The sequence below is a fragment of the Hypomesus nipponensis genome, chromosome 4 (genome assembly GCF_054491055.1).
Source record: "Hypomesus nipponensis isolate SF chromosome 4, ASM5449105v1, whole genome shotgun sequence".
Taxonomy (NCBI): domain Eukaryota; kingdom Metazoa; phylum Chordata; class Actinopteri; order Osmeriformes; family Osmeridae; genus Hypomesus; species Hypomesus nipponensis.
This window is the reverse complement of record NC_140364.1, coordinates 10,607,631-10,632,552: the sequence shown is the minus strand read 5'-3', so window position 1 is coordinate 10,632,552 and position 24,922 is coordinate 10,607,631. Positions and strand designations below refer to the sequence as shown.

At 47.2% G+C, this 24,922-nt stretch overlaps 3 protein-coding genes across 8 annotated transcripts; 1 reads left to right on the top strand and 2 right to left on the bottom strand.

Annotated features, from left to right (window-relative positions):
- Positions 1–698: 698 nt before the first annotated feature.
- On the bottom strand, positions 699–18,285 carry cgnb (cingulin b). 3 transcript variants are annotated; one of them, XM_084696385.1, is made up of 21 exons: positions 18,161–18,285; positions 9,110–10,250; positions 8,788–8,888; positions 8,627–8,690; positions 6,997–7,112; positions 6,723–6,855; positions 6,401–6,613; positions 5,995–6,143; positions 5,452–5,478; positions 4,833–4,935; positions 4,425–4,628; positions 4,248–4,328; positions 3,851–4,096; positions 3,555–3,725; positions 3,283–3,444; positions 3,081–3,170; positions 2,883–2,966; positions 2,626–2,744; positions 2,204–2,312; positions 1,819–1,982; positions 699–1,290 (listed from the first exon to the last, which is right to left on the bottom strand). In XM_084696385.1, the coding sequence occupies exons 2-21, from the start codon at positions 10,223–10,225 to the stop codon at positions 1,155–1,157; spliced, it is 3,588 nt and encodes a 1,195-aa protein (XP_084552511.1). In that variant the 5' UTR covers positions 10,226–10,250; positions 18,161–18,285; the 3' UTR covers positions 699–1,154. The 3 variants fall into 3 exon arrangements, with proteins under 3 accessions (XP_084552511.1, XP_084552510.1, XP_084552512.1); XM_084696384.1 differs by lacking the exon at positions 18,161–18,285 and adding an exon at positions 13,176–13,490; XM_084696386.1 differs by lacking the exons at positions 5,452–5,478; positions 18,161–18,285 and adding an exon at positions 13,176–13,481.
- Positions 13,810–18,282, bottom strand: pygo2 (pygopus homolog 2 (Drosophila)). Of its 2 annotated transcripts, none has more exons than XM_084696388.1 (4): positions 18,161–18,282; positions 17,398–17,526; positions 16,890–16,939; positions 13,810–16,682 (listed from the first exon to the last, which is right to left on the bottom strand). In XM_084696388.1, exons 2-4 carry the CDS (start codon positions 17,453–17,455, stop codon positions 15,060–15,062), a joined length of 1,731 nt encoding a protein of 576 aa, XP_084552514.1. In that variant the 5' UTR covers positions 17,456–17,526; positions 18,161–18,282; the 3' UTR covers positions 13,810–15,059. The 2 variants fall into 2 exon arrangements, with proteins under 2 accessions (XP_084552514.1, XP_084552513.1); XM_084696387.1 differs by having other exon boundaries at positions 17,666–18,165.
- On the top strand, positions 17,460–24,876 carry LOC146295495 (SH2 domain-containing adapter protein E-like). Of its 3 annotated transcripts, none has more exons than XM_084696389.1 (7): positions 17,460–17,598; positions 19,867–20,285; positions 21,731–21,857; positions 22,677–22,928; positions 23,081–23,294; positions 23,435–23,554; positions 23,749–24,876. In XM_084696389.1, exons 1-7 carry the CDS (start codon positions 17,460–17,462, stop codon positions 23,930–23,932), a joined length of 1,455 nt encoding a protein of 484 aa, XP_084552515.1. In that variant the 3' UTR covers positions 23,933–24,876. The 3 variants fall into 3 exon arrangements, with proteins under 3 accessions (XP_084552515.1, XP_084552517.1, XP_084552516.1); XM_084696391.1 differs by lacking the exon at positions 17,460–17,598 and adding an exon at positions 18,351–18,612; XM_084696390.1 differs by lacking the exon at positions 17,460–17,598 and having other exon boundaries at positions 18,674–20,285.
- Positions 24,877–24,922: the final 46 nt, after the last annotated feature.

The following is a 24,922-nucleotide window of genomic DNA, read 5'->3' as shown; positions in this document are numbered from 1 at the left end:
ACTTGTTTGTAAGAAAAAATTATAATCTAAAAGGCAGTTGCAAGGAGAGAAAATGACACGTAATTTCAAGTCTAACCTTGGGATTCAAAGTCAAAGAAATGTATAATCAACACAAAAATAATTTGCAGCAGCAAAGTACAACACTGAACACAAACAACCATAACTACAACTTCATTTGATAACAGGTAACAGTAAAACCTTAAGGCATTTCAGGAGAGGCTGCAAAGTTCCAGAACAGCCTGGGGTTGGAGGGCATGGACAGAAATAGAAAGAATAATATATCTATAGCTGAGAATTTCCCTTGGAGGGTAAACAAACTGTAAACCTGACTGACCTGAATATCTGGTGTTAAAGTTAAACCAGAAACGTTTGGGCTTTCCTGTAAGCTGCCCTAAATCAAAGGCTGAGGGTACCCCAAAAAAATCATTAACTTTACTTCAGATAAAAAGGTATACCATCAACAAAGTAACATAGAAGACAGGCTACAAACACAAAGGGTACAGCAGTACCATGTATAGTAGTCATGTCGTGCCTGGAACTTAACACCACAACATTGAACATAAAACCGCAGTGCTTCAGAACATATTAGGGACAAACATGCTTGTTGCCTTTTGGATTTACAACAGTATGACACTGGGAGTTGGAAAAACGTGCAAAAGTTGTGAAAACTGCAAAAATCCACATTAACAACTTCAAACAACTATAAAAGTAATTTATTGTTGCATTAATGTTCTGCATCAGTGAATGTTGGGAGTATTAATGCAGTAATACACAGTAATGCATTCTGAAAAACACATCAAGAAGAACAGTTAAAACCCTGTCACTCCAAGTAGATCAATACGCTTCCCTTGTGATGCGGAACATTCATGAAATCAGCACACTTATCACAGCAGAAGGTGCTTGGATGAAGTGCCAGAATGCTACTCTGTACTGGCAAAATGCCTGGTTTTGAAACAGCCACCTTTATAATAGCTCCTCTTGAACATTTTTTATTTTGGCTGCAAGGCATTTATGTAGTGCTTGGCATCTATGCTTATCATCAACCCTTGAGAACTTCTCGTTCTGACAATCCAAGGTAAAAGTCTGAAACATTTAATTGGAAATACACTCGTTTTCCCCCCTTTCTTCCCCCCCCCCTCGCCCTTCCTCGTACTCTAGCAGTTGGTTGTCTGCAGTTGTGCCTCGGTAAGTATGGAAGCGATGCTGTTGGTGTCGTACAAGCCGTCCTCGTCCTCCGAGCTGAGGTTGGAGGAGCCCAGGACCGGGCGACGTGCCTGCTGCCCCTTCCTCCTGCAGGAGACAGCATCAACACACCACTGAATCTGGAGTCAGGCGGCTGAGCGGTTAGGGAATTGCTTGGGCTAGTAATCTGAAGGTTGCCGGTTCGATTCCCGGACACGCAAAAGGACGGTGTGTCCTTGGGCAAGGCACTTCACCCTACTTGCCTCAGGGGAATGTCCCTGTACTTTCTGTAAGTTGTTCTGGATAAGAGCATCTGCTAAATGACCAAATGTAAATGAATCTGGAGCGTTTATCCAAAGCAAAGCTGTGGAGGGTAGGCATACCAGGAAGTGCTGGTGAGAGAATGCCTCAGATACTGTGCTTCAGATCAAATGTTTTTTTTTGTTGTTTTTTTTTACTGCAGGAGTTTCAGAAAAATGTAAGACATTCAGTGAGTTATAGAAGAGCACCACCTGCTGGATCTGAGAGGTTTCACATTCAGCCTACAGCAGTAATAACGAGTATAAGTGGCAGAGTCATGTCCTGCATGAGATAACTAGTATACCAGAGCCACATCCTGTCTTACGGGAGTCTTACTTGAGCTCAGCCTCCAGGGTGGAGATCTTCGCCTGCTGAGTGTCCTGCAGCTCCTGCTGCTCCTCCAGCTCCCTCAGAACCTTCCGGCGCACCCCCTCCAGACGCTCCACCTCGCTCTCGCTCTCGTCCACCTGCCTCTTCAGGGCCTTCACACGCAGCGCCAGCTGGGATGACAGCGAGACAGGTGGGGGTTTAACGGGACCTTAAATGTTCAGGATGGCTTTGAGAGGACGAAAAATGGATGAATTTGTGAGAAGGGAAGACAGTGTGTTCCATGAGGAGAGTTTGGAGAGTGGTCGGGGGAAAGATAGCACACGGGACCAAATGCAGCCAGGTGGAGGTAGAGAGATGCTGCTCAGATGATGAGAGGGTGGGCACGTCGTACCTGATCTCTCTGCTCGGCGTGCGTGTTCCTCTCCTGGTCCAGAGTGATGTTCAGGTCCTTCAGCTTCCTCTCCATTCTCCTTTGGGAGGCCTGGATACTGCCCTTCTCCCTGACAAGTCAGAGTTATAGTGCATGTCACTACGAGTTGCAGAGCTTGTTAAAAAGGGCAAGGCTCCTTTAAGAGAGCACGGATATTAATAGGATTAGTATCAAGCAGAAGACAATTAGTGACTGCACATCAGACCAGCGGATGAGCTCATCTTTAACAGAGCTAGCGTGTAATGCAATATCTACACAAACGATATAAAAAGTATGTGTAAAAGCTTGGAAATACCCCGACACACAACAGTTTGGGTTATCACGTGCACGCTATGTTGCACGCTATGCCCAGTAGTTTTTCCTGCGTGCTCGTGTGTGCGCACCTCTCCTCGCTGCGAAGCCTCTCCTCCAGCTCCTGGATTTTGCCCTCCAGCAGTGAGATTCCAGCCGGAGGTCGAGACTGGCCCTCCATGTCCGCCACGCGAGACTTCAGGTCCTTCACCTGACAGAGAGACACAAGAAATGGCTCAGGCCGGATCATAACCCCGGCCCCTGGGGCAAGGCCTCAGCATACATGGCACAGCCGCTTGACAGGTGAGATACCGGGGCGCCCATAAGGTGTCTCTCTCATGGCGCGTACCTGTCTCTCCATGGAACTCTTGTCCATCTCCAGGTCATGTCTGGAGGATCGCTCCTGCAACAGGTCTGCACGGAGCTGGTCCACCTGTGAGAGGAAGGGGAGGCCAGAGAAGCGTTACCTACCGGCCGTCTGAGCGGAGTCTTGTTTTCAAGTGACGTTCCAGACACATGGCCCCCCCGCGTGTTCACACAGCTCTACCTGTTCTCTGCTGCGTGAGATTCGGTCGTTGAGAAGCTCCACGCTGCTCTTCTCCTCGTCCAGCTCAATCTCCATCGTCTTCACTTTATCCTGACACACAAAACAGAAAGTGAGGAATCCTATCTTCGAGAAATCCGCTCATACCACTGACTCGATGAGACCCCGTTTTCCACCAGAACCTTTGACCCCTCCGTGCCCTCACCTCCAGGGCCCTGATCTCCCTGCCTCGGTCGGTGTGGGAGCTTCTCTCCGACTCCAGCTCGCTCTCTAGGTGCTTGAGGCGGCTGCTCAGTAGGTCTCTCTCCAGCTGAGCGCCGTCTCTCTCCTCTCCACACGCCAGCAGATCCTTCTTGAGACGGGACGCCTGCAGGAACAAGGTCCAAGCATGCTCAAAGCCACTCAGAAGTCTTCCCTCCGCTTTTCTCCTCCTTTCTCTTTTCTTTCCGCCCCTCACCCCTTCCGCCCTTTCCTCACCTCCTCCTGCAGGCTCTTCTGGGCGGCCTGGGCCCTCTGCAGCTCAGCCAGCCTGTCTTTGCTGTTGCGCTGGGCGTCCAGCAGGTCCCTTCTGGAGCGCTCGCGGTAGTCGTCCAGCTGGCTCTGCAGCGTCTGCACCGACTGGCGCGAGTCCCCCATCATCATCTCCATCTGGGAGGGGGGGGGGGGGCGGGGAAGAGGATGGATGGATTATTGACATCCTCAAAAGAGCATAACTGTGCCCACCACACTCTCGATTCCTCCCACTCCCCATCTCTCTTAATATGCACACCCACCTCCTTGTTGATTTTCTCCAGAGCCCTGTCCAGTAGCCTCTTCTGCTCCTCCAGGTCGCTTTTTCCCCTCTTCAGCACCTCCCTCTCCAGGTCCCTCTCCTCCAGGCGCCGGCTCAGCTCCTCCTTCTCCTTGCCCGCGCGAGAGGCTGCTCGCCTGGCCTCTTCCAGCTGGGACCTCAGCGAGCGGTTCTCATCCTCCAGGGCCTGCTCGGTGTCTGAGCTCAGGGGGACGCTGGAGTGGAGACGCTGTGGAAGGACACAGAACACCAACAGTGACTTCATCAGGCAATTTAGTTGAATAAAACGTTGTTTTTTTTTCATGTCAGAAACGTGGTTTTCTATGTGTCAGAACAGCGGTCCCGTGTGTACATGAGTCTCTCCATTGAATGCGTTGTACCATGCGGGCTAGTCTCTCCCTGAGACGCGTGTTGGTTTCCTGAAGCTCCAGGTTGGTCTCTTTGGTGCTCTCCTGATCCAGCTGTGAAGGTGTGGGGGGGGGGGGGGGGGGGTGAAAACCCTTCAATCAAAACACATTCAACCAATGTTGGATGGGTTAAGGACACTGATGTCTCACCTCCTTTGTCTTCTCCAGTGCCTTCTGGAGCTCATCCCTGTCTTTCTGTGATTGGTCCTTCAGTCTGTCAATCTCGGCGTTCAGTCTGGCCTCCTTCTCTTCGCTGGCTGCCCTCAACGCTCTCAGCTCCTCCTCCTTCTTCCTCGACTCGGCTCTTTGTCTGTCGAGCTCTGAGCGAGTCTGCTGGATATCGTCATGGCGACGCTGAGGGTCAAGTAATCAGAACGGGTGAATTAAGTGCATGTGGAGAGGAATGTTTGTGAGGGAGCATAATGAGTGTCTGAGACAGTAAGTGTGTGTGTGTGAGTGTGTGTGTGCGCTTCAGCCTGTGAGGGGGGGGGGGAGAAAAGGAAATTCAAGAATTCTTAAACCGGTTTCTTTGTGAAATGCTTTGTAAGCAGGTGTTACCGGTGAGTCTGTGTCATCTAGCACAGGTGTCTTCTTCATGGACATCTGAAGCTTCTTCAGCTCCTCCTCAAACTCATCCTTTTCCAGGCGAGCTCTCAGGAGACTAGACAAAGAAAACAGACAGTGAATAATTAACTCCACACCCGGTGTAAACAATAACATGCACACACTAGGGCTGTGGAGCATCACAAACGAACACATAGTAAGTTCTACTTTCAGACACCTGAAAAGTGTTTCGTGAACCTGAATGAAAATCACTGACTCAATAAGGATTTATATTGATCAGTGTTCGAGTTAATCACAGATACCGTGTTGATCAGATACCTGATTGTCACACTGCACAAATGCAAAGTTGACTTGAACTTGAATCATCATTCATCATGTTAAACTTGATTGAAATGAAGTAGGATGAACTAAATCGATTGATTCATAAATCTAAACTGATCGGTTACTCATTGGATTGTAGGACAAAGACGTGAATGGTCAGAACTGAATGATCAGCCAAATGTCACTTTGGATGCATGCAGGAGGGTTGCACATCTCAAGTGAACATTTGGCTCTGACAAAGCTAGTCTACCGTACTCAGATCAAACAGAGTGAGTTTGAGCTTCTCCCTCACATGCATGTCGCGCTCTCCAGTCTCTTCCTGCCCAACACAAAAGTCAAGGAGGAAAAAGAGTGACTGCGTTAAAGTGAAGCAAATAGTAGAAAAGGTCAACATTTTCAGGCCTGAAATACCTTTACCAGGTCAAAATGACCTGAATTCAAACCCATTTTCCTTGGACTTCAAGATTTGAACTTAGACATACATCTTACCAATATGTGCGCAAGGACGTTCTCAGAAATGGAGTCGATACCACAATGCAAACACTTGACCATAAAGAGAGGTTATGTAAAAAATAAAAAAAAACACAGATAGGACTTATCTTTAAACTGGAGTCTAATCTGTTTTTGCTGACTGGCCCACTTGACATAGTTGTGGCATAACAACTACAGTGCCCTGTTCTCCAACCATGCGTTCTGTTTGGCTAAGGTAGTCAAGACATTGCTTCACATACAACACAGAGGGGGGGACAGGGACAGTGTTGGACAGACACGGCGTACTACCACGTCAGGTGGTGTTCACCGTGAGCGTGGCTGCTCAGTGGAGGGACTGACTCACTCTTGTTTGCTGTTCTGGAGTTCCTCTGTGGCGGTGTCCAGCTGGGACCTCCACAAGCCCTCTTGGTCTCGACAGCTCTCTAGCTCCTCCTCCAGGCTGAACATGGACTCGTTCACCTTCTGCCTCTCCTCTTCAATCTGCTGCTGTGACTGTAACACGGGAAGAGACCATTGAGGGGATTGGGTAGAAGACCTGTGCATACATGGTACCTTAAACGATCACTTATAGTACCCAAGTAAAGTATGTGTGGTGACTGTGCTCAAGCATGTACCTTGTCTTGTCCAGCTATTTCAATGTTTACCCCAGTCTATACCCTCCCTGTGACAGTGGTCATTGGACATCTGAGAGCACGCTCAAGCTTGTCCTTCCTCCCTGCCCGCCCCTCTTTCTAGACCTCTGCGTCTACCTGCGACACCTGCTCCATGGTGGAGCGGAGGGTCTCCATGTCCCGGTGGTACTGCTCTCTGAGGACCTCCATCTCCTTGTCGTGAGACTCCACCTCGTCCTTGAGCGCCCCCTTCAGAGCGGTCAGCTCCCTCTCGCGCTGGTGCAGCTGCTCCTCCTGCCGCTGGCGCAGCATGGCCGCCTCCGCCAGCTCGGCCTTCAGCATCATCACATCCTGCGAACAAACCGGGGGTGGGGGGGGAGGAGATGAGGGGGTCACGTAAGAAGGGTGCTCATTATTTACAGTTCCGAGTCTGTGGGTGTGTGCGCGTGTGTGTGTGTACCGTCTGCAGTGAAACTGTGTGTGGAGAGTTCTCCGAGATTCCCCTCAGCTCTTCCTGAAGCCCCGCCAGTTGGTCTTCATGCTGACGGACGCGAGACTCCGCCTCCTCCTTGGCCATCCGTAGCTGAGTCAACCTTAGGGAGGAGCCAATCCATAATCAATTACTAATCAATATACTCATCAAGCTGCAAAGCAGTGGATTTAAAAGACACACCAAAAACGATCTGCCAAAGTGAAGGGGCTTGACTAGTCTTTGATCAAAGGGGAGTCCTTACTCTTCCTGGGCCTCCAGCAGTTCAGTTTGTTTGCTGTCTAGTTGTGTCTGCAGCTGGGTGTTGTCATGAAGACAATCCTCCAGATCCTTCTTTAGGTTTCTTTCAACTCCTGATGGCTGAGAGCACACACACATACGTCAGCACAAATATAACACAGCAAACTGTAGACCTATATTGTCTCCTCCTCAGGTACAGTATGTACTGTACAGTATCATCCAAACTAAGTCGTCCAATAAGAAAAAAATCTTGGTTTTCCATGCAGCCATCAAAGCTACTGATTACAGGACTAAACAAGCTCAAATTCTTTCCAGTGGCTACAGTAGCTCTATTGTATAGCAGGCAGGACACAGTTTGAGAATCAACCCATTTTTCATACTTCAGAGTGCCAGCGTCCTTCAACACAAGCAACTCCATTTCAACGTTTTTCAAAGAGCAAAGCTGAAGCGTGCCTTATCCACCGCCTACACCAGAGCTGCACTGTTTGTCAGGACTGATAATCCCTGAATAGACCAGCAGCAGCAATAGCTGGATATGAAACCCTCCTACACACTCTTTCTACAGAGTTTAGATGGGGGGGGGGAGAGAAGAGAGAGAGAGAGAGAGAGAGACAAGTCAGCCTTGAGGATCTGTCATTCCTCTTGTTCTGAGTGTCACACTTTGATTATCGTGTGCATTGGAAGAGATTCTTGTAGCTTTAATGAAAGTGTGATAATAGGCAACACATACCCACACAACCTCATGCACAACCGCGCTAGCTAGTGCACCAGGAGCAAGCCCTCACCAGGAGAACCAGGAAATAAAAAAAACTGTCCACAGGTACGAATGAGGACTGAAAAACAAACCCTCTTCCTTATCACAGGATACTCAGCTCTCCGTAAATGGCTTTGTCCTCCACCACTCCTAAAATGACCCTTCATTAGGGGGGGCAGTAACTGGGGCCTAGGTAAGACGGACACGCCCCACGTTGCTATGGATACCACAGAACACATGACCCCACAGAGGGACACTTTCCTCCAGCTAGCCAACCACCACCTGGTGCCGGGTTCCAGTCCAATTCAATTATTGATGTGTTTCAAAGACCGGGACTCCAAATTCACTGCCCCTTATCATCTTCCCTCTGCGGGTGCAGTGTTGCTAAGAGACCACAGGGATGATTTGAATGCAGGAATAACAGGCATAGATACAAACCTAGTGAGAGTTACATAATAAGAGTTCATACTCAGGAGGTTAAACAAAAACATACAGTATAATTACATTCTACACACGCATGCATGAATATTGATGCATGTGCAAAAAACGAATGTAATTAGCAATAGAGGACACCAAGGCTACTACGACTAAGACTATTCTGTACAATAAATATTGTACAAAGAACATAAAGTGACAAACAGGAGCTTAGTCTGTCCAGCAATGCTGAGATCCTGCCAAAACTAGGCCGATCATTTGAAATTCTCTGCACGACACTTAATCTTCACATTTTTCCTCTGTTAACATGGGCGGCCTTGGAGACAAACAAGCTTCGTGGAAGACGAAAGAGTGCATCCCTTTCACACACAGGCTCCTACATCCTCAGTGTCAAGACAAACACACAGGCATACATCCCCTCGCTCATACATCCACTCACTTATACCTTGGCATCGTTTGGTGTCTCATTGACATGGTTGACTTTTCGATTGATGGACAGGTCACTGGGCCTGGTGCAAAAACAAACGTGGCGAGAGTAGTGCCTGATTAGATGTGCTGCGATGTGGCCTGATGGGAGGGATTTGACTGCCTCACTCTCTCACGTACCCTTCCTTCAGGAGGGAGGGGATGGCCTGCTGTGTCAGTGCTTCCTCTCCGTTGATGACCTCTGCGCTTCGACCCCGCTCCTTCAGAGGGGGGGGCATCCCCTTTAATGAGAGAGAGAGAGAGATAGATAGGTAGAGAGAGAGAGGGAGATGGATAGGTAGAGAAAGAGAGAGAGAGAGAGGGAGATAGTGAAAGAGCACGAGAATGAAAGACAGTGAAAGGGAAGGTAAACCAGGGTTCAGATAACATGAATGATCATTAATGATCAGCACAGCACAGAAAAAAAATATATCTGTAAGTCACAAATAGCCATTTTACTCACAGGTTTCTTGGGTGGAATGGCTGGAGGACTGTCCTTGGTGGCGAACTTCCCAGGTGTCTTGTTGATGCTCGCTGGCTTGGAGGCAGAGAGAGCTGTCCCCTTGGAGACGGGGCTCTTTCCTAGGCTACCGTGAGGAGGTGTGGAGGAGGCGTAGGGGTTGGGAGTAGTAGCCGGGGGAGGAGTCACAGAGTCTTCAGGCGCGTTCTTCCGGGCATCCAGACTTCGGGAGCGCCTGCGTTCGTCGAACCTGAGCCGCTGTCTGGCCCCGGTGCGCCCCCTGGTCTGCACACCGGGAGTGCTGCTGTTGAACTTGCTGATGAGCTTGTTGATGGGAGCCAGGGAGTTGGTGTCTATAGCGGCCACAGGCTCCTCCTCCTCAAACGGCACTGGTGGAGGGGGTTCTGGGAATGTCTCCGGGGATAAATCAAGCTTTTTCCCGCTGTGTCTGCCAAGTGACCCAGTAAGCCCCACCCCATTCTTAGGCCCTCTGGACCCAACCCCTTTGAGACCAACAGGCTTGAGCCCCGCCTCGTTAAACAAATCTTCATCCTGACTGGGCCAGCTGCTGTCCTTTTCTACTCCATTGGTTGGTTTCGGATGGGGGTCCATCTTCGCTCTGTCTGCTCGCCCCTCCCTCCCTGTCCCGCCCTCCCCCTCCCCCTGAGTCCCTGCCTGACCGTCCCCTGGGGGTCTCCTAAAGGGGCTCCCAAAGGCCTCCTGCTCTTCTGTCGGGGAGGCTGAGGAGACTGGGGAGCTGGCTGGCTGTTCAGGTTTGTAAGGGTTTGGTATTTCTCCAGGGTCCTTCCCTCTAGGCAGGCTACTGTAGGGGGAAGCAAGCGCTGAGCTCGGGGGCTTGGGCTGCACCTGGGGCGGATCGGTCTTCAGCTGGACCCCATACGAGTCTCCTTTCTCCCCATCCTTCAGGACCACATAGGGCTGCCCGGATATGCCCTGGACTCGAACCGCAACGCCATACTTGTTGGAGGGGGGCGTTGCGTTATTGCGACCCCTGGTCTTTTCCGGGTAGCCCCCGCCAGTGTCATGGAGGTCTTTGATGAAGCGGATCTGAACACCGTAGTCCACAGGGGGCTTCCTGTCTGAGGAGAGAGCGCTCATGTCGCCTTCCTGAGCTGTGAGAGACCTGCACAAAGAGAGGGATGAGAGATATTCAAATGGGTTCCAAGAATAGCACCTTCCTGAAAACAAGCTACTTAGTTTTTCAGTTTATTGGACAAAACATTATAGGAAGTGGATAATTTTTTCCCATATTGATCTCTATTCTTCCGATTTTCCTTCTGAAGCCTGAATCTTAAGGGGTACACAGTCTTTCTAGATCTAACAAAGAACTGGTTCTAACTCACAGTTCTTCATATTTACTTACTCCCTCCACTGTTTGTCATGCTCTCCCCCTCGCCCTATCTCTCAAACAAGCAAATAGCAATATACAATAAAGGAAGTGCCCATTGCTTTTGTACATCACAAATTCCCAGATGGCATTTGCATGTTGCTGGTTTTCTAGTATACACCTGTCTCTCTCAAATGCCACCCTTGCATATAGCCTCCATCATTGCCATGACAACACTGACTAACTATCCGAGATCTCATTGGCTTCGCCATTTGGTTCTTTCTACCTTTACTCTTTAATCACACACTTAGGCATATAGAGACGTACCATCTACATGACATACTGTGATGATAGCGTATCTAACTCAAGCACTTTCCGAGAACTCCATTGGATTATCTAAGAGCAGTGTGCTCTCTATTCATCTCGAGACAATTGGGCCACTGGGACATTAAGGGTCTCTTTATTCTGCTTCTGCCTACTTTTGGCTGTGAGGGAGAGAGAGACACACAAAGAGTGAGAGAGAAAGACATAAAGGGAGGAACTTGTTATCTATGTGTGTCAGTTTGTCAATGGGAGGGGCAACACCTCAAGCCGCACCACTTCTGTGAACCTAAGATGCTTCCTTGACTTCTTCTGAGATTCTACCTTTTTAGTCAGCTGGTCCATCCGTTTCTATTCTGAAAAGAAAGCTACTGACCGTGTTCTGCTTGAAAATGATTTTGTTGACCACCATTAATCAATTTAGATCAAATTAAACAACCAATGACCCTGCGTGTCGAAGCAGAGAACCCTCCCATGTCCCTCTCCAGACCTGGCCTTGCTAAGATAGCTGGAAAGAGGTGGATACTCTTCCCCATTGTCCAGGCCCCTTGGACCATGAAACACTATGGGTATGCTAGGAATGGGCCCGGTTTCTCCCAGTCCACAGCAATGTCTCCCTAAGCTGTTCGTGTTCACCAGACTCACTCAGGTGGACGCGTGTTTGCTTTCACACACCTGCACGAGGCAGTCCCTCTGTCCAAGCATTGCTCTTTATTGTTCATTTTGGGGTGATAAAAGTTGCCTTTCCTAACCTCAACCCTTGAGGCACAGTATCGGCTGAGTTGATAACCTGGAGGTGATTAATCAACAGCCAGGGTTAACTGACTACTAGGTTACACTGTAACAGGCTGAGCCCTGACCAGGCTTTAGGTTAGTAGATTAACCAAGTCAAAGGAAGTATTTGTCTTCTGAAAAAATTCCTAGAATTCCAGACATTCTCTTTATACTAAAAGTTCCGCGTGGTTTGCATTGGTTTAAGGGGCGGATTATGAGCAACTGTACAATTGGGGAGTTGGGGCATTGAATGTATTCAGTCTCACTTGAATCTGGAAGATGTCGTTAGACTCAACAGTGTTTAGTAGGTCTAGTAACTGAATTCCCATGTACTATGTCAGAAAACCCAAGACATAAAGATGCTTTCAAATCTGCTATTGCATGGCTGTCAATGGTGTGCCAAAATCATAAACCCAGTCTCACACATAAATAACAGCATCCTATCCCAAGTTGCATATCTTACTCTCTCTTGCTCTCAAACAAAGCGCTCCAGTCACAAGGAGTTACTGTGTCAACAGCCAGAGGAATGCCACCAAACAGGACTGCATGTCATCATCCTTCTCTTCTTCTCATGCCCCTCTAACTCTAACGCTCACCACCCTACAAGATGTCTGAAACATGTGAATATCTGTCATTAAAACAAATGCTTTCACAAACAAGGTTTGACCAACCTCAGAATGACAACACAACAAAGCAACACTTACATCTGTCTACGAGGGTGTCTGTCATCTGTCTTAAGGTTAGGTTGTATTTGTTGAGAGTAGGTGTGTGAGGGGGGGGGGGGGGAGTAGGTCATATGCAAAACGAGCAATAAGGGGGTAGTTTATCATCAGAGGACCTGTTTTCCTGTAGTTTTCCTGTGCTTTAAATATGTGTGCCCCAAGGCATAGCTGTCAGGAAAGTTAAGCATTTTCTATCATCTATTTCTCTTTATACACACACACACGCACGCACGCACAAACACACACTACCTACTGTAGATGAACGCAGACACAAAGACATCAGGATTTAGGCACGGTAAAGTATGCTTGGTCAATTGCACATTTCATTTAACCCACAATGATTGCAACTGAGGATGTTAAATACCGTTCAGATAGCCTACACTAGCAAAGACGGGTAACTAGCTGACACCCGACCTCATGAATTAATTGCGTCACACCCACCCAGCCGGTCAGTCGGTATCGGTTAAGCCGAAACCGGGGTGTTTATGTGGCTTGAGAACCACGAGTTGTTGTCATCGCACAGGATAAACAGAACAGGATCAGTATGTCATACATCAGAACATGTAATGTTTGCGACGTTATTTTACTGTCACAGGGGTTGTGTTCCCATCTACACTGGAATGCGCATTAGACTATAAATTACCCACGCTAACCTATCGTTCTACCATCTGGATTCAGGTTATTGTTGTGATCAGGGAATGCTGAGTGTAGTGTAGCGGCTGCCAACGCACCACAAAGCCACAGGTGTCCCCTGCTTATCCCAAAACATGCTCGATCAGCAAAAAATCACCCAGAATATCCGATTCAATAATTCTCTACATAACACATCCTCCTCTACTTCACAGAGTACAGCAAACAGTGAGCTGATAGGCTACACAGCTGTGCAAATACAAACGGACTCTACCTTGTAAAAACGAGCGTCCAAGTCCGTCGATGAGATATTCTAGAAAGCTGTCTTGTCTTGAGCCCTTTTGATTTTCCTGTGACACGTTGGAATACTTTAATAAAAAAGACGACTCACAATTCCCTTTGGGCAGACTAATTTCTACTGCTGCTCGAGCAACCTGTTGCTAGTACGTCAGATAATAATCGTTTCGCCTTACTTACGCTATTGGCTGAGGACACCTTGAAAGGCGGCGCCTACTAGCCGTAGTACGCTAGTAAATACCAGTCGATCACTTTTCCCTCGCGCTCCCAAAATTATGCAGAGCCATATTTTCTGTCAAAATCACGTACATATGAATATGGTTGACAGATTTTTGTTTAGTTTTTTAGGGGGGAGGGGTGCAAAATGAATTTCCGGGCCCATTGGTTTTCTTCATCATACCTGCTAGTCGCAGTGGACCTACTGTGGGCTACTTCACTTGTCATTGGTGAAGAATAGCTTAGTAATCCTTTAAAAGTGTTCTTATGTTAACCAAATCATGTCGGAATGTGCGTATTTTATTAACTGTGGCATTCATGTCTCAATGTAGAACACTAAGTGTAACTAAATATAACGCGTCGCAACTAATAATCATTTTTATGACAACACAAAATAGGTTAGTGGGTTTACAGTACCCGATTTTAATACCACAATAAGCAACAAATAAAAACGGACAAGGAACAGTACAAAAAATTATCTTTACTTCAGAGTTCAGTACCTTCCCCTTTCCCCCACCCCGTGTGGGAATGGTCCCTCCTTATTCCATTAGAGGGCGATGTAGAGCACATTTAACAGCACAAATACCGTACAAAACAAAGGAACGGCTGAGAAAAGGCAACTTGGACAGAAATATAAAAAAAAAAAAAAAAAAAAAGAAGTTACAAACATCTGCCATGACAGAAATATGAAAATTGATATTATTTTCGTTCAGTTATTTGGTCTACTTCAAGGCCTCTAACAGAGACCAAATAAAAACAAAAACAGATCGGACATGTTTACTGCATTGATTCACATGCAACCCCAAAGACTACACACATCCGATATGACATGTAACTACTTGCTATGCCAACACCATCCAAAAGCACTGATATCACAATTTCTGTGTACAGTGAAGAGATATAAAAACAGTTGAATCAATGTATAAAACCATTAAGTCCATCAACAAAACCAAAGACTCAAAAGATAGTTCCATTTCATTCTGTTCATTGGTTTAAATTCTCCAGCATTCCACAATGGACGGAGGCATGTTTTGGGCGAATGTTCAGGCTGAATATTTATTTACACATATCCTTGTGGTGATATTCTTCTGTCAGGGGTGTGGGAGGTGAGAGACAAGTCTGGTACACAAAGAGGTGGTGGGGATATCATGGGTCTCCTTTGGATTCAACAGATCAGAATGGGCCAGGACCGGTTTCAGGAGGAGTGTTTGTGTATGTGTGTGTAGTTGGTTGTGGTAATCGCACATTCTCCTTATGTGAGTTATTCAAGTCAGTCAAGTCAGTCATGTTCCAGTCAGTGCGTGGTCGCTGTGCCGTCAGATAAGTGTGTGAGGTAGTGTGTTGATGTCAGTGCTTTGCTGGTCTGCAGACACAATGTCTTAATTAGGATCCAGGAGTGGACATCAGTTACACGATTAACTCAAAACAGGGAGGAGGTGGCCGTTCAGTCCAAAGGAGTCACTAAAAGTGCTAGACATTAGCATGAGTGTACTGTGTGAGTACAGTGAAAAAGTCCAGAAAGCAGTTGGTTGGTAGAAGTAAATGTCTCTTCCTTTCCATAGCATTGGTAGAAGTAAATGTCTCTTCCCTTCCATTGCATTGCATCCCCTTCTCTGGTGCCCTATCCCACCTCACCCTCTGTTCCTCAGCCCTCATTAGCTGCAACTAACTGGCCGAGGCCCTGGCGGACATACACAGCCTGGATCTCCTTGGTCTTGAGACAGAAGTCACAAGCCCAGACGGCGGCACTTTCCCGGGTCAGCAAACCATACGCCGGCTCCGTCAGACCCGTACAGTCGCGGTGGAACCAACGCTGGCATGACGCCTCACATAAGATGGCATCCTGATCGTCATGCACCTCCGACAAGCAAAAGCCGCAAGGGAACACCATCCCTGAGCCACCCAGCTTTCCTGGGCCAGAGCCTGGGCCAATGGAGGGGGCAGCGGGGCCGGGGGGCAATGGGGACTGGGTGTTCGGAGTGGAGGTGGAGTTGGAGGGGGGGTTTGGGTTGCTACCTGGAGTATTCCCCCCACTGTTGTTTGTCATGTTGTTCTGGGTAGAGTTGGGGGGGGCATTGGACATTGGGCCTCCACCTGGAGTGTTGTTCTGCTGGTTGTAGGGGGCGGAGCCTGGAACAGAGTTGGGAGGAGTAGGCTGCTGCTGTGATTGGTTGTTGGAGTTGTTGGCAGAGTTCGGCGGCTGAAGCTGATTGGGTGGTGGTTGTTGGGGTTGGGAGCCATTCAGTGGGCCCGTAGGTGAGGAGTTGGGATTGGGCTGGGGCGGAGCTGAAGACGGCTGGCCAGGGGTGTTGGGGTTGGGCTGCTGGACGTCCGGATGCCCAGGGAAACCGGGCTGGGGAGGGCCAGAGTTAGGGGGGGGTCCAGAGTTGTTGTTAGGAGGGGGGCCGTTGGGATTCATGTTAGGCTGCTGCTGCTGGGGAGGCCCGGGCTGAGGTCCACCACCAAAATTCTTTCCCTCCTCGTTCCCTGGGGGACTGGGGCCAGGGTAAGGCCCATCTTGCGAAGGAGGAAACTGTCCTTGAGGAGGTAATCCCGGGAGCCCTCCCACCATGTTTCCACCAGGGCCAACCCCCATGCCGCCCATCATGTTCATTCCACCAGACATCCCCCCCATGGGATTCATGGGGCCATGAGGGGGTCCCCTGGGGCCTCCACCACCAGGCAAGGGGGGGCTGTTGAAGGGATGCCCTCCCTGCCCATGCTGTTGCTGTTGCTGAGGGGGCATTCCAAAACGGGGGTGTGGTGGTCCACCTCCTCCAGGACCAGGCCCCCCCATACCTCCAGGGGATAGCATGGGGTTGAACCCTGGTCCAGGGTGCATGGGCGGACTGAAGTTGGGGGGCATGTTGAACTGTGCCGGACCCCCTGGGGGGAACCCTCCTCCGCCCCCACCTCCTCCACCCCCTGGTCCACCAAAGCCAGGCATACCTCCAAAGCCCAACTGGTGATGGGGTCCAGCGTTGGGTGGCGGTGGACCAAAGGGAGGTCTGCGTCCGGGCTGCCCGCCTCCTGGTCCTCCAGGGCCTGCCATGAAGCCCATGCCCCCACCCATTCTCCCTCCACCTCCATACCCACCTCCACCACCTGCCCCTGGGCTGGGAAGGAACGGACCTCCTCCTGGACCACCCCCCCCTCCTGGTCTTGATGGAGGGCCGAAGTCATCGTCAAATGGGTTGGACGCCACTAAGTGGTCTACCATAGGGGTAGGTGGGGGCGCAAACTCAGAGAGGTGGGAGAATGCTGCCCCCTGAAAGAGGGGAAAAAGAGAACGCATAAGAAACAGAACATCTCATAATGTAGTAGAGTGCTTGTTTTAAAGGGTAGATATGTGCCTTTAGGTACAGTGAAGCTACTACAGGAAGACACAGGTTTGCAACTGCTTCAACTGATAGCACTCATCAAACATCTTTACATTATGTAGGAATGTGTCCAGGTTGCTCAAGGCAGCCTTTACCTGAGTGTTGGTTTTTCTCTTTTTTTTCTCTGGGCTTTTCATTTGTGAACCTGCAAAGGGGAAAATGGCTAAATTAGAAGGAACAATTAAATGGAAACATTAAATGACTGACAAATTGGACAGGTTATGATGGGCTGTGTTAAAGGTTTAGTGGTAGAAAATATATGGCATGAAATTAGTTTCTCGAACTGCCAAGAGACTGACATTTAGAATTTAACACTGAATTCCCATAATTGTTGTTCAAGTCTGATGGAAGTACAACATTATAGACCAGGCCAGCCAAGAGAGCCTTGTGTAAAATTGGACTTGTGAGAACTTTAAGAGCCGAATTTAGAGCAAGGAAGACATAAACCCCCAGATAAAACCAGGGGTATGCAAAAAGACATACAAGGGTTGGCACGGGGACAGACAGTCGTGAAGTTTACACACGTGGGGAAAGGATGAGATTGAGGAGCCAACGTAGGTGACTGCTCGTTCAGATCTGACACGGAGACGAACTAGTGCCTACCTTTGCCTCGTTTTCCTTGACCTTGTCCCGCCAGTAGTCTCCCCGATTCGGCAGCCATTAATATGACTGTCGGTGCGGTGCCATGTCACCGTTCATATACAAGAATTTTTTTAAATGGACCGGCACAGTCTGGAGAATTTGTAGCCGGGCGGTGTCACCAGACGGAGTCAAAGAACAGGGTTCGGATGAGGAATCAACGTGGTATGTGCTATAAGCCCTTGCAGAATTATTGAGTATCGGCAGGGTGTGTAGCTGGCTAGCTACCAACCTTTCGCCACGCTGACTGTCACGCCGGGGTTTGGTGATCAACAAGCCTGTTCATCTTGCAACTTCAACACCGAGCAATGCCCGGATGACACAACTAAAGTGCTGAATGAAACTGGTCACGGGCAAGATAACTCGCTTGTTGGCTAGCTTGTGTTTCCCAGTGTGCATGCAAGTTGCACTCCCCCTCCTCCCTCTAAAAATGATCACTTACAGATGTGTAGCCTAGGCTAGCCACGTTACCCACACAAGCTAGAATTGAGTAGCAGGTTAGCTAGCTAACTAATTAGATACCTAAACCTGCAGCATGCAAATGGGTAGTCAGCGAACAACAAATAGTTAATTAGCTCTTAAACCTTAGTAAACTTCGGTCAGTAGACTTGATTCGTCTCTTTTGAGACTAGTTAGTAAATGACAGAAAAATAATTGGTATTGTGAAACGTTGCTAGCTAGCTATCACTAGCTAGCATGCTAGCTAGCTCTCTGGAGGCAACTATACCCTTTATCCGTTGCTTGCTCTGTTGTCCGTTAAATTGGGGCCCTCCGGTGTGTCATTGTCGATAAACCAGTCCTCGCACAGTACAAGCCTTTAGTTGCAATACAGCATACAATTATAATTCGTATAGATACGCAAATTTTGTCATATTAATCACGGCCTACTGTCGCCGCTGGACAAAGAGGGACAGGCAGGAGTGTAGCAAGTGAAGTGCATTCTTCAAATGATTCGCAATCAAATCTTTTTAGTGAACCGAATGAGCTGAATTGTATTTCCAAGTTGTGTGAACTACTGATTTTAGAAGGACTCAATTCAATTTAGGGATTCGAATTGCACATCAGCAATGAAGAAACGCGAACCAGGGACGTTTGCAATTTGTAAGAACTATGGGGGTGTCATAAATATAAATTCAACTTGTGTATTGCCTGCTCTAATGGTAGGCCAACGAATTCAAGGTAAGTCCTCATATAATATACATTTTGATTAAACTGTAAGAATGTAAAGCTTAAATCTCCACTGTACTTAGTTTTTTTTATTTAGCGTTTCAACAGTCATACCTTTTCCACTAGTTATGGAGTAGTCTATTTTAGAACTGACTACTTTCAAACGCTGCCACCCGCAGCAAATCTCCTTTCAGATAAAAAATAAATAAAAAAAGATATGGAAAATGCAAGATTAGCTCTGTCATGAATTTCAAACAATATTAATATTGTCATTTTTGTAGACATTAGACATACAATTACCCACGTTTTAAATGACATAGCCTACTGATGAAAGAAAAAATATATATAATTGAATACAATTATACAAAATATGATGAATTAATTAATTTATAAACTCTTTAAAGTGTCAGCAAGAATCTTTGAATTGTTTCCAAAGACTATCCTTAGACACAGCTTTTAGTAAAGAGCAGACCCCCAAAATCACCGCCCCCTATAAATGAATCCCCCCACCCTTGTTTCTCAGCCACTCTATTTCTGAGAGATCACTGAGCCACACTGTAGCCCACGGATTGGACACTGGGAATGGGACCTCTAAGAACCAAGACCAACTTTCTATTATTTCGAGTCTTCCCAATCCGAAGACACATTTTTATCCAAAGAGAATAATTAATCTGCTGAATGGAAAAGGGAACTGTCCAAAGGAATTCACAAATGGGATAAAGTAGGGATTTTTCGTTTTCGTCCACCTAGGTCTTGGCAGTCTTTTAGCCTGATGTTTTTAGTAAATAGGCCTAATTTGATTTGTTTAGAATTTCTGAACATACATTGTCACAGATAGGATATTCATATAATGTCCTTTTTTTAGATACAAAATTTAAAGAAAACAGATTGAATAGCCTAAATTAACCTGACGATGATATTTCCATCAAATGCAAATATTTTTTGTTATATTTGTTATATTTTAACAATTTAGTAGTTGTATAATTAAATCTTTCTCCGGATGGAAAATAACCGAAGAATCCTTGTAGCCTACATAGATCACAAAGAACCTGAAAAACCTTTAGTATTATAGCCTAAGCAACGGAAGTCTATTGTGTAAGAATATTTCTGAAGGTGCGTCTCTAGGGTCTCCGTGCATGGCTAAAAAGGTGTTGAAGCAAATAGTTTTTCGGCTTTCTACAATAGTTACAATGGCAAAGTGGTTCAAAGACTTTCCCATCAATTTGAAGAACGGTACCGACAGGATCCGCTCTGCCTCTGAATCAGGGTCCCAGTCACGAACCAAAGCGGGGCTGGTAGCTGGCACCAAGGCAACAAGCTCTAAAGGTAGTCTGCGCAAAAACTCGGGCACAGATAACGGCGGTGGAGGAAGTGGAGTTGGCTCTTTATTGTCTGGAAGAAATCGAAAAAATTCTGCAATCGAATTGGGAAGAAATAGCTCACCAGGTTCGACAAAAGACGGCAAAGTTTGGGATAGTCTCATTCCAGGGAAGAGTCGAAAAAATTCCAAAGCTGAGATGGTGTTTGAGGAACACCGGCCCAAAAGTGCAAGTTCTGCTAATGCCTACATCAGTCGCCTGATAAAAGTAGACAAACAGGACAAGAGCCCAAACTTCAACAATGGTACCACCTGTCAAGTGATATCCGAGACAGAGAAAGGACAGACCCAGTGCAAAGCAGAGACGGTAAGATGTTGGGATTTGCTAATATATTTATTCTCACGCTTTGTATTGGTTATGTTTTATGTCTTAATCCGCAATTTGCGGATGGATTCGTCAATGGTCAGTGAACAACACAGCTAAATGTTCTGTTGCTAGTTGTATTTAACTCATACCTGTAGGTTAATATGACTAAGTCCTCCCTCTGTAAAACTTCCAACCCTCAAACCTGAGTGAAGAAGAAATCTGTATTAACTATGTTTTGTTTGAAGGCTACTTGCATGCTTTGCCCTGATAAGTAAGCTTTGAGTAAAATTGTATTCTGCCCAGAAATAGAATATGGTGTCATCAATATTGTTGACACTGAAAAGTTAATTAACGTTGAAAGCCCTGAAAGTTGATATTATTTTTTCAGCTCTCTCTCCTCTTTGTCTCTGGTTCCCATTGTGTTCACTCCTCCCTGTCTGTCTATCTTTCTATCCTTTCCTCTCTTATCTCCCCCCCCCCCCCATGAATATAAAGCCAATGTATGGCTGGACTAACCTATATAAATCCTAAACTCCCTCCCCTATCTTTCCTGACCCAGTGTTCCTCCCCTCTCACCTCTCCACCTCATCCCCCTCTTTACTGGCATTCAACCCCCGTTGAGGGCTATCATGTTATAAAAAGCATTGTGTCATCGGAGACTTGGGCGCAAACCCAAGTCCCCTCTGGCACCACTTTGAAAAAAAGAAGAAAACGAGACAAGTCAGTGAGACGATGTAGCAATATGGTGTGAAGAAAGCCATATAAAAGAAAGCAGGTGAAATAGAGAATTTAGAGTATTATGTTTCTAAGGCTTGTGGTCACCTGTTGTTGGCAGTGGTAGTCTGTTGCAAAAACATTGAAGGGTTTCGGCTTTTAGATAGAACCCAGGTGTGTATTGTCACTTGTGTATCACTCACATGCATGTGTTTAGCATCCAGGGGAAATTATTCAAGGCCGTCTTTAGCATTAGAGGGCCTTTCAATAGTTTAGTTGGCAAGAAAACAAAAAGTGGAGAGAGTAAAGAAAATAAAATGTCACTGTAAAGATTGTCTTCTGGCATGGAGATAAACTACAAAGTTTATGACTGATACGTTTTGACAGCCAAGTGTGAATGCCTCAGAAGATCTGGCAGCACTTAGCAGAGAGGTGTTAGTAATGGTAATGACAAAGAGAAGCAATAATGAAGACAATGGCTTTAGAACAAAGCTGGAGCCCTTGTAAAGGGACCGGTAACAGGAAAACTGCCGGTTAATCAATTACTTTGAAGAAGTTATTGTTATCTACTCTCGATGTCTGTGGAAAGGCACAGCATCATGCAACTGCCCGATCACTTAACCAATCACTGATTTTGGCTAACTCACCTGTCCTTCAATTACAGACCACCTCATACCCTTTAAAGCAGTGAATACCAGTCATCCAACATAATCAAATTTTGTTGGTCTCAGGTGATCATACTGGAGGACTATGCAGATCCCTTTGACGCCCAGAAGACCAGGGAGCAGAGAGTGGCAGAGAGAGAGGGCGAGAACGATGGCTACATGGAGCCATATGATGCCCAGCAGATGATAACAGGTGAGTGGCCACAGCAACAGTCGGAGACTGTTCCCAGTATAGTTGGAAAGAATACAGAATAAATTGAAGTCACTCCCCATAGGCTGTAGCACAGTACCCCATGGGGTTGCCACAGCAACTGTGTTGTGCTAGGACAATGGGTGCAGTTTCCTGTTTCGACTTCCTTTTTCCTGTCTCTGTTTCCTGGTACTATTCTATGAAAAGGAAGTTGGCTCTCATTGACTCCCCCCCACTCCCATCCCTCAGACCAAGGCCCTACATGGCCCCCATATATTGGCAGGCCTTTGACCATTTCTCACAACTTCCCCACAACCAGGAAGACAACTGGTCAGTCATCCAATCACGTGCTCCCTTGACCTTTAACTTCGTCATGCCATTGTTTTACCCAAAGTGGTAACACAAAAGCATGCTGTGACTGTGAACATGGTTATAGCACTCAAATTCACTAGACTTCACCTACGTTTCTTTCACTACATTTCCTCAGGGAGGTCCAGTCTGTAGTTTGAAGGTTATTTGACTGTTCTTATTTATATAAAGTGTCATACTGTACACATCAAATGGATGACTCCGGAATACCATCGAGGCCACTGATGTACACAGATTTTTAGGGAGGCAAACTAGTTCACAGTAATACCTTAGCTTCACTATGTTATTTTTCCTGCTGTTGAATTGACAAGGAAAAACAGGTATTCCAGCCCTTGTGTGGCGTCATTTTGTTTAACCCGATGGACAGTTTAAAAATAAATACACCCATAATACTTTCTGTAAACCAGCCTAACCCTAATGTGACAAGTGAACCAACCCTACTGTCCCCTTCAGAGATCAGACGAAGGGGCTCCAAGGACCTGCTAAAGATGTCTGTCCTGCCGGAGGGGGGCGAGGGGACCACAGACGAGGACCGCCCTGCCGGGGCCACCCAGATCTACGACATCCCGTACGACGCTGGCACCGAGAGTGACGGAGGAAGTACCAAGACCCCCGTCACCCGTCCGGAGTCAGACCCCCGGCCCTCTGTGGAGTACGAACTGCCCTGGGAGTGGAGGAAGGGGCAGATAGTGAGAGCCCTGTCAGGTAGCTCAGGAGACTCGCCGTCCAGGCATTGCGGCTAACACTGCACCTTAGTTTGCATTCCTAGCTCACCTCTGTGCTTCTGTAAACAAAGTTATGCATCAATGCCAAATCTTCAGCCTGTGAGCCTTACATAACCACACTGTCTCCTTCAGCTCAGTTTGACAGCGCTGAGCGCCCCTCCCCAACCAAAGATGAGCCCCCCCACCCCACCCTAACGAGGCAGCCCCAGCAGCATCTACGACAAAAGAGCTGGAGCCAAAAGATCCTCAAGTCTTCCCCCACCCTGTCCCCCTCTTCTGCCCCCAGCCTCACTCCGGAGGGAGAAGGGAGCCGTGTTGACCCCATGCTGCCCCTGGAGAAACAGAAGTGAGCATTGGAGACTGGTGCATACCAGAACAAAGAGGGCGAGGGGTGTTTTTCTTCTTCTTGACATGCTGACTTTTTTTTCATCTTGTGCAATTCCACCTCTCTCTCTATTCCTCTATCTCTCTCGGGTCTTCTATCAGCTGGTACCATGGCTGTGTGACACGCCAAGAAGTAGAATCTCTGCTCCAGACCTGCAAAGAAGCTAGTTTCCTGGTCAGAAACAGTGAATCAGGAACAAGCAAGTACTCCATTGCCCTTAAGTGAGTCCCTTTGTGCTTGTTCCATGATAAGTCCATTTTCTTTTCTTTACATGATTACAACTATACTTTATGTATGTGAACCCTCATGATATAGACCTTGATATGAAAATAAACAATGTCGACATTAGTTTAATCGTTCGTCTATGCAAATGTTCACTATTCCCCGGACCTCCATGTTCTCATCTCCTTCACAGGACGAGCCAGGGCTGCGTGCACATTATTGTGGCCCAGACCAAAGAGAACGGTTACACACTGGACCAGAGCAGCTGTGTGTTCTCCAGCATCCCAGAGGTGGTGCACCACTATGGCGCCCAGAGGCTGCCTTTCACCGGAGCAGAGCACATGACCCTCCTGCACCCTGTGCCCCGCCCTCACTGACTGACCCCGCCCCCCACGGCTCCTTTGCCGCTCGGTCTGATTCTGACCTTTAGTTTCACTTAGAAAAAAAAGAAATCTCCAGACAACTGAATGGCCGTCGCATTGCTGTTGCTCATTCTCCTCTACCCTGTATATTTGTTTCCTCCCTGACCCTTTTCCCAGAGCTGCAAGCTGCTCTTCCATGCTGCCGTGCCATCTTATCCATTCACTTGCAGCTCATGCAAAACCACTTGACGACTACTGTTTTGCATGTGTACATGGGAGTAGCTCTGTCCAGATGGCGTTTTGATTGAGCAAACATGGGGAGAAAAAAGGGTTGGTCTGAAGAATGCTGCTGTTTATGATCCTCTGGCTCCCTCTGGTGGATGTGCTGGCTCACTGCACCAATTACACAAACCTATATACTCAACTGTGGTGACTGAACAAGATGGGAGTGTCACACCATATCGAGTGAAGAACACACACAAAGACAGATGAACCTTGAAGTAGAAATCTTAAGTTATGGTCTTGCGTTTGGAAGTTTAGAAGACCTATGTAGTTTCAGATCCTTCTTTTTTCTTTGTGGTTCTTTGCCTTTGCAGATACTGTGAAGAATGCTGTTTGTGTGTGTAGGCAATATGCTCCATGATCCATGATGTCCTCATGCAAAAGTGCCTTATTATTTTCAGTAAGTTGGTATCTGAAAATGTTATTGTAGTAGAAACTCAATCAAAATAGTATGATACATTTTTGCATTGTATTAGTTTATTAGTTCAGCCCGTGGTGCTATGGAAAATGACCAACCAAATGATATGTGCCAACTGGTCATTTGTATTACAATTGATGATACTGTATGCAACCCTTGATTCTTGTCTGTTGGTGCATGCATGTTGTTACCTACTTTTTAAGCATGAATGTGCTGGATAGCTGATTTGAATTAAACACAATCCTGAATTATCCCCCGATTGATGTTTCCTTATTTTAGGCCACCTTTTGTCAGATGCAAGGTGG